The following is a 9,224-nucleotide window of genomic DNA, read 5'->3' as shown; positions in this document are numbered from 1 at the left end:
TTATATCTTCTATATACAGATCTTACATCTATGTGTACTGGTATTCCAGTGCCTAAAGGGGCTTCAAGAGCTGGAGAGGGACTTTGGGCAAGAGCCTGGAGTGACAGGACAACTGGGAATGGCTTCCCACTGCCAGAGGGCAGGGTTAGATGGGGCACTGGGATAAAATTCCTCCCTGTGAGGGTGGGGAGGCCCTGGCACAGGTTGCCCAGAGAAGCTGTGGCTGCCCCTGGATCCCTGGAAGTGTCCAAGGCCAGGTTGGATGGGGCTTGGAGCCACCTGGGCTAGTGGAAGGTGTCCCTGCCCATGGCAGGGGGTGGAAGGAGATGGCCTTTAAGGTCCCTTCCAACCCAAACCAGTCTGTGATTCTATGATCTGAAAACAAGAGGGAAAATAGGGGGGCAAGAGGGCAAGAGGCAGAGAAATTAATGGCCTATATTTTATACACAGAAAATTTCTAGATATCCATCTCTGACTGGGTAATGCACATGATGAAGTTGTCCCAGTGCTTGTATCTGGAGCTGACCCCATCCTGGGGTGGGACAGGGGCTCCTGGATCATGTTGCATACAGCAATGAAAGGAATCATGGGGTCAACACAGGATTTAACAGGCACAAACTCTTCAGGGCAGACAAAACCCAAGAATCCCTCTTCTTTCTAAAGGCTTGAGGGCTTGGGCATTTCTGGTTTCTTTCCCTTTACAAGCAGAGCATGAGGAAGTTTGATCCTGAAATGGTGTTTTCTGAAACACCATCACTGCAAAATGGTTTAAAATAAATAACTAGGAAACTTGAGCCTGGATTCTTAGTACTGGAGTATACATTAATATGTAATAATTTTCATTTTTACAAAGCTCTTCATCAATGTACTACAACAGTGCTGTGATAAATATAGAATTACACATTCAAAACACAGCAATTCAGAGCTTATCTAGCAATAGGAAGCAGCACTGGTTTTAAGCACCTTGAAGTCCCAAATTAATTATATTTCCATGTTTAAATTTGCCCTTATGGGGTACAGAAAGGAAAACACCACAAATACCCCCAATAAATTTAGTGGTGGCCACCCTAATTTCTTTTAGCTGGTTTATTTCTTCATATTTTTTTAGCAACTAGATTGGACAGCTTGGCAATAGAATTAAAAAGGTGTTTTCCTAAACTGATGTGGAATTCAGGCATATGCCAGCCTTTCCATTGCACATCAGAAATGTTTATGATTGATGTATCTATAATATGCATTCTGCATACTGTAATATATATATTTAAATAGGGATCTTCCCTTTCACATATTACATTTTATATAGTTATTAAGGTGTTTCAGTCTGCATTTTCTGCCAGGTTTCTAATTTCACACACTTTATCAGATATTACTGTCTACTTTTAACATATCACTGCAGAAAATGATAACTGGTGTTGAATACAGAGCCACGGAGGAGGAGGGTTTGCAATACCAAGTATAACAGAGCTGAGTGATAAATGGAGAACAGCAGCCGGGCTGAGCAGATCAAGAGAGAGTCAGGAAATAACAGCACACACAAGGCTGACAAAAATTGCATTTGCAGGTAAGTGGAGTGGAAATTTGTACTTATCGGGGAAAACAAAAGGCAAAACATTGTTATTAAAGGTGGAGTGAGACAGAGCAAGAGCAACAGAGAGGCAATTTTCTCCCAGCTCCAGCAGGAATTCATCTCAAACTCTAACATGCAATTTCACTATGGAGCTTCAGGATGAAACAGAGGATTACACCTAATTGTTTTGGGGGTTTGGATAGCAAAGCATAAAAACCCAGTACGTGGCCTTTTGTACCAATGCAGCCCAGAAAAAGATGAATAAAAGTTATAAAAACATCCAAACCCTGAACTGCAATAAATATGAAGATAGCCACCTAATGCAAAAGAAATGCAGCTTTAGGGATTTGATATTTTCAGGGAAATCTGTACTATTACAGCTCCATTTGGAGCAAAACTGATACAGCTCATCAAGTTTGCCAAAGCAATGCTAAGCTGCAGGAACACGACACACCTTCTCATTTTACCTCTTCTGGCAGTCAAATTTTACAATGGAAAGCCCTGAGTGCTGTGAGAGTATGGAAATGAGGACAATTAAATTTGTCCTATTATGAATGTTAAATAGGCTGTTATGTAATTGTACTGTGTATATTTAACGTGGTGGTGTAGAGATAAACAGTCCTTTCCAAACAAAAAGTGAATAGAGCAATAAAAATAGGGAAATGTGTTACTTATTCTGGTCACACCTCCTTACAGTAGGTAGGTTTCGGAATGGATTTTACCTTTTAAAATCTTAATACTGCCTGAATTTTATCATTTTAGCTTTCCAAGGGTATGTGAAACATGATCAGCCATCAATATCCTTTGCTACTGTTTAGGGCCAAAAAATCTCATCCAGAGCTGCTGAGTGGCAAACTCAACGTTGGTAAAACTCCCTTTGTTTTGGAGAAGGCTTATCATAAACCCCTTAAACAACACATAGTCGCCCCAAAAAAATGGGGAAATGCAGGAGAGGTCCCTTCTGCCCCAGTGGGGTTTTGCAAAGCTGCTGTGAGAGTTGAGGTTTACTTTTAACACAGGGGGATTCATCACCTCATGTGGCACACTGGCACCAAGGTATGCATGGAGACAAAACCCAGGAACCCAAAAAACCATCCCAGCCAGCCCTTCTGCTTCTGAGCTCACAGATAACCATCACAGCTGCTCATTTACCTCCAGGAATAATAACACACAGAGGACCTTCCAGGCATTATCACGTCTCATGTGAAAATTAGCACACCTTCCATATATTTTCTTACATATATATATATATATATATATATATATGTCCCACCATTTGTTATTTAAAAATTTATATAGTACAAATTACTTCTTTCTTCCATCTATCTACCAGTTCTTCAGTGGTCTGACTCCAAATGTCTCTGGTTTAGCTGAGCAGCTATCACAGCACGTGGTGCAGAGTGACAGCATCCAGCGTAACCCCAACTCTACAGCACTTAATCCTGCTACATCCTAATCCCATCAGCAGGATGTGGGACTGTCAGCTCGAGTGCAACATGTCTGTCTTCATTTTGAGGGTGGAGATGCTCAGGAAGGTGTCAGAGGTACCAAGAATGAAAACAGGACAGGACTGATCCCAGCAGCAAGTGGAGAACTGGAGAAAGAAACTGAGTAAAGAAGTGAATCATGGATACAAAGGCAGGCAGGAAAACAAGTGACTTTGACAGAGTCTGAAACAAGCTTGACTTTTTTATCCTTTCTTATTTTCTTTTTTATCCCCTTGTCAAGAGCCTACGTTTTAATTCAAGGAGGCCTTTGATTCTGCCAGAAAATGTCTTCCCATGGAGCATCTTCTGCTTCACCTGGCAGGCAGCTCTAGCACAGCCATTCCTGTTGTCAGTGCATCTTGGGAATATTTCTGCTTTACAATGTCAGACTTGCTCAAGTTTTGAGCTCTGCTTAAGCCTCAGGTTGGAGCTGAGAAGCTGGTGATTCACTGACAGAGCCTCATCTCTCCCACGGATTCCCACGCTTGTACCAGCCCTTCTCCAATTCTCTCCTTAAGCAGAATAAAAGCCTGGGACTCTGACCACAGGACCCCAGGATGAAATGACAATTTCCCTGGTCAGACTGCCACATCCTCCTATTCTCTATATCTTACTTATGCGACCTTTCTTCCCCCTGACTCAGAAATATTGCAACACCAAAGGCAGAGATGGCACCACATCAGAGTCCCTAAGTTGTAAAGGAAGAGGTTTTATTTTCACTCGAGTTGAGATTTTTTTTTTTTTTAAGCAAGACTTCAAAATACTTCAAAAAAGTAACAGAGATGATAATGGGATCGAAAAATTCAACAGCATCTGAAGAACATAATTCAAGCACCAGTATCGGGTAAGATAACCCACAGCAGAGCAGTTCCCAGGCACAGACTATAAGGACATTGAGGTTATACATCTCATCTGGGCCATGTTTCTGCAAAGGATGTCAATTTGCAGCCCTGTGACAACAAAGAAATGTGGGATTAAGAAACAAGAAAAGGGGAAAAAGGGTCGGTCGATTCTCCCACCGCCCTTCCTTGTTCCTAAAATTTCTGTTGCCTGGAAATGGCTGATGAGAAGCCAGGATTATGTAAGCACTTGCCAACTTTTCACCCGTTCAGAAAATTAAAGCCTGAGTGATGGGTAGCTTAACCCATCCTCTAAGCACTGAACTAAAACATGTTTACTAAGGACAACTTGAACAGTGAAACCTATTTAAAAAAATCCAGGAGTGACGAGGACTTGACAATTCCCAGGATTAAAAAGCTGCATATATTACAGACAAGGTAATCTCCTTATAGTAAGATGAGGAAAAGGAAAATAAAGCCTTTTTGGTGTGCAAGACAGTTTTTGTTTTAAAGTATATACATCCTGACTGAAGACTTTGTGTTATTGCCTTTTATTTCCTTCTGATAAGCATGAGAGAGAAGAGCTATACCAGCCCTCAAAATCCATATTAAGTTCCGTTTTCCAACAAACCCACTGCTCCCATAAAACATGACCCGTCAATAATAAAACATGAAGCACTGTCCTGTAGAAATGGATCTTCCTAAATTTAATCAGGCTAACACTTAGGTGCTACAAGACAGCAGGAACTAACCAAAGTGTAAAATATCTTGAGCTAGTTTTGACTACAACTTCAGCCATTGTGTCACCTCAGCAGACCTGAGCTTTCCTGAACCTTTCCTTGCTGTCCTTCAAGTGGCATGTTACCTTCTGCAAATACTCTAATTTAACTGCAGCTGAAGGCTAGTCTAAAATCTAGACTGAATATCCTGAGCTGGAAGGGACCCACAAGGATCATCCAGTCCAACTCCTGGCCCTGCACACAAATTCCAACAATCCCACCCTGTCCTTCAGAGCATTGTCCAAACCCTCCTGGAGCTCTGGCAGCCTTGGGGCTGTGCCCACTGTCCTGGGGAGCCTGGTCAGTGCCCAACCAGCCTCTGGGGGAAGAACCTTTTCCTGGTATCCCACCTAAAAACCTGCTAGATTTCCCCACCCCAAAAAAAAATGAGGATTGTGTTCATTGTGTTAATTTTTCCTTTTTTTTTCCATTTACCAACAACACACTGAGGTGCCTAAAATGAGCAAAAACTTCCTGCAGTCACACTTCTTCCAGTTCAAAACAAATGTGCTTATGCTGGCAATAAATTTGGATTCACTGGGGATGCTGCTGGAAAAGGGGATATTCTCAGCAATGTTTCTGAGGCTCTAAAAAAAAAAAAGACTCACCCTAAATCCTGCTACAAACTGAAGCTGCACTGTCCACTGGAGCATTAGCAATGCAAAACTTCAGGTGGCAAATACCTAATCTGGAGACTGAAGAAGAAATCGCGTCACCTGCTGCTCAATCGCTGCTTGAGCAATGGGGTTAGGACAGCAAAATAAACTCTGTTTCCTGCAGGAATGCACGTGGAGTGGTGCAACACAAGTGTGTGGGTCTAGAAGAGGGAATATGAAGTATCCAATTGCCTGGAGATCACTGACATCTCCAGGAAAAGAAAAAAACCCCAAACAGTGGCTTTTTGTACAATGCTGGCAAAAGGCAAATCCTCAGCTGGTGATAATGGTTACGGTTCCACTGAAGGCTGCTGCTGATGTTCCCCTTCTGGTCCTACTGATGGAGGGGGGGAAAACCAACAATCCTATGTGAAGAAAAGCTGCATTGAATGAGTGGAACCAGATGTGAAATTCTGCATCCAACTATGAGAATTGTGGGATGTCTTGGAAAATTTCAGCTGGGCAAAGCCCCAGCCAGCCAATTACAAAACCTACGTTCCTTCAGCTTTAGAAGAGGAGAAATGACTTCTCAGAAATGCCAGAAGTGACTCAACTGTGATTTTTAAGCTGCTTTAACAGCATCCTAGTGATTTCAAGTAGTCCTAAGACTTCACCTGTGATTGCCTTCCCGTAAGTGGAACTACGAGTGCTCAAATCAGGGCAGAAGTAACACACACCATGTTTTATTGTGACTGCTGTGTTATGAATATATTGGTTTCTTCCAGTCCTAACTGCCTTCCCTGTGAATTTTAAAATATGGAAAACCAGCAGTAATGGTTTACTATCTCCATAAGTAGATAATATCTCCATAAGTAGGTCATTTTCTTAACGGCAGTGCACTGCTGGTTTGCCACCACAGACACACACATTTCAAAATAAAGCGTTTGTTCAGATCTGCAAAGGAGGGGAGGGAGTGTGACTGTGGAAGCACTCACTTCAAGATCAAGTAGAGCCTGATTCAGAAAGACAAGCAGGAAAAAGCCACGTTTTGCACCTTCTATGAGAGCTTTGCGGGGAGCTGGGACATTCCGGAGCAGATCCTGTTGCCGCGCGCGAGCCGGGGTTTGAGGGTGCTGCACGTTGCATATTTCAGGACAAAAGCAGAGCCACATTATGTCATTAGATAAGTGATAAGTTCAATCCTTACCAAGTTTTCTTGGTTCCTGGCTGCTATTTTCTGATCATCTTCTCCCCCATTTTTCATGTATTTGACCTCTTCCACTGGTTTGATCCTATACTCATCTGAGCACCAAGAAAAAACAAAAAAAAGAAAAAAAAATTTTTTTGAACCAGTGTAGTTCAGCAGCTGGGACAGAAATCAAACTAAATCCGAAAGAGCTGACTAGAAAAGACCCTAGTTAAGCAAAGCAACTAAAAATTACATGTATATAGTTTTAAAGGCTTAAACGTGACTGATACCAAGGGAGATTCTCCTGACTGAAGCTTCAGTAAGAATTTTCAGTACTAGTTTCCAGAAGTTGTTCAGTAGCTTCCTGGTCTAGTATAGCCATGGCACCACAAAACAGGGATGTTTGGTGTGTACTCTCTCCCAAATCCCTAGTTTTCTGTATAATATGTGCAGTGCAAACAAGTTCTTTGCTCCTGCATCCTCCCTGGATTTTTATTCTCAGTGGGCAACCAGCAGTTACTACAGAGAGGAGTCTACTCACAGATATTCCTTGCATTGAAAAAAGACTCCTTTGAAAAGCAAAGCTGATGGAGGGTACTGAAAATTTAAGTTAAAAGCTGGTAAAAACAACTCACACCAAACTCCACTGCTTTTATTTTTTCTTTTAATTTTGTTTTTCCTGAGGACACAATGCACAGTCACGGAATGATTTCTGGAGAGAAGGCCCCATGCCGACCATCTTCCTCTTCCCATTTCCCCCCCAGCAACCATTTTTTCCTGCATATGAATATTACCCAGACAGAAATCCAGCCTGAAAATAAGTAAGAAAAAAAAGTAAGATTCTTGCTTTGCCCTTAATATTTATCAGCTTCGCATTTCAAGTCTTCAAATAATAAATTCCCAGCTCCAGTATGGAAATATTTTCTGTCCCACAGGAAGCTTCAATAAAGAAATTTTTTTCTTTGGTAGGACAAGACTGGATTTGGGGAGAAGTGATTCTTCTCTCCAGCCTGAGAATCCAGTGCCTGTAGTACCAACACTGCCTTTTCTCAGTCTCTTTTTGCCTTGTAGCACATGAATCTATTGGAAAAAACACCCAGAGTTTTGCACCCACACTCCTCCAGCCAGGATGTATGATGCAGAAGAGAAACTTTATCCCACAAAAGTGGTAAATATTAATACAAAGTGAAATGAGACACAGCACGCTGAGATAAAAGGCAAAACCTCAGCAAATTAAAAGAAACCACACAAAATTCCCTCTTTTTTGTGTGTGTTTTCAAGCAATTTCTCTCACTTGATGAGAGAAAAACAGAACACAAATGGATTTTTCTGGGTTATTGCATTGCTAAAAAAGTAATTAACACTATTTAAAAGGAAAGTTGTTTTCTGGAAACTGTGAACCCCAGAATCTGTGAGTTAAATAAGCCTTATTTTGAAAAGTAAGGCTTATTTTTAAAAGGTTTATTTTAAAAATAAGACTGTTAGAAAAATAATCCAATTTTAAAAAGTACAACATGGTTTTTGCATTTGGTTTAGTCCGTATCTATATGGGGGTTTTTTATTATACGGTTTAAATAAAACTGTGGTTTTATCAAATAGCAGCATCTCAGACGCAAAATCTCAAAACAGATGGAAGAATTTAAGGCAATATTATTAGATGGGTAAATGTGAACAACAACTCTGAGGTTTTTTTTCCTTTTTTTCAGTGTAATTTAGCCAGTCTGGAGGTGACAATTCATAAACCCAAAAGGGCTGAACACAATAAAGCCTGGGAGTTAGAAGTACTTGATTGACTGCAATTATCTAACTTCCATTTTGCTCCCAGCTCCAGTGATCTCTGCTGTGATTAGCAATAAAACCCACATGCAGAAAAGGCATAAAACTCCCACGGTGGCACGTACAGATTGGAATGGGAAAACAGATGAGCAGGAGAAAATAGCACAAAGGAAGTTTGCAGAACCCTCAGCCAGTCCATGGTAACTGAAAGAGGGAGGCACGTTCCACCCAGCCCAGTGAAAAACGAGGAAGGGATGGAGGTCCTGATGTTCAGCGGCAAAAATAATCTCTGGAACGTGTCTCCTGCTTATTCCAAGAGATTAATTGTGCTTGAACACCGACTGCATGGCAGCTCTGTGGGGATTGTATGTGAGGGATGCTTCCCTGAAAAAACACCATCTCTTGCAGCAAGTCAATCAGGGCACTGATGAGCCCCTGGCTGATAACCGGTATAATCAGATTTATATGTGAAATTTGAATACAGCTGGAGAGTTTTTAGAGATCATCATCAACAAAATCCCTCAAAAGAGCAATCTTAAATTCACGTTGAACATGGGCACAGATCCCTCAAATGCTGCATCATTTGTCAGATGCGCCAAGTAGCCCTAAAATGGTGGCAAAGAACTTTGCAAAGATTTCTTATGTGATTTTCACGGGAGTGTTAGTAAAGTTTAATACTTACTTACTGAATATAGTAACTACTCAGTTATCTGTAGCACAGTTGGCATTACTCTTCCCTCCATCCTACAAACTGTAGGAGTGCAGATACCTGGATAATTCAAGCTCAGTGCAGCAGCAAGGAAGTTTCCAAAAATAAATCAGTCACTTTTCACTACATTTTTGGGGCAAGTTGAACACACCACACCAAACAGCAAGTCTTACTTTGGAGAAATCCACGTTCCCCTCAGGAGAATGGCTTCCGACTGCCAGAGGGCAGGGTTAGGTGGGATACTGGGGAGAAATCCTTCCCTGTGAGGGTGGGGAGGCCCTG

The 9,224-nt window shown here is 41.6% G+C and overlaps 1 protein-coding gene across 2 annotated transcripts in view; it reads right to left on the bottom strand.

Annotated features, from left to right (window-relative positions):
• CUNH1orf21 (chromosome unknown C1orf21 homolog) overlaps positions 1–9,224 on the bottom strand; it is a 114,178-nt gene that overhangs the window by 39,677 nt on the left and 65,277 nt on the right. For both annotated transcript variants that reach the window (XM_017834952.1, XM_017834951.1), the window contains exon 3: positions 6,476–6,570. In XM_017834952.1, coding sequence (XP_017690441.1) covers positions 6,476–6,570 — 95 coding nt within the window. The remainder of the gene's footprint in view (positions 1–6,475; positions 6,571–9,224) is intronic.

This window comes from Lepidothrix coronata, unplaced genomic scaffold (genome assembly GCF_001604755.1).
Source record: "Lepidothrix coronata isolate B3197 unplaced genomic scaffold, Lepidothrix_coronata-1.0 Scaffold246, whole genome shotgun sequence".
Lineage (NCBI taxonomy): Eukaryota > Metazoa > Chordata > Aves > Passeriformes > Pipridae > Lepidothrix > Lepidothrix coronata.
The sequence above is the reverse complement of the archived record's forward strand: the minus strand, read 5'-3'. Positions and strand labels throughout refer to the sequence as shown.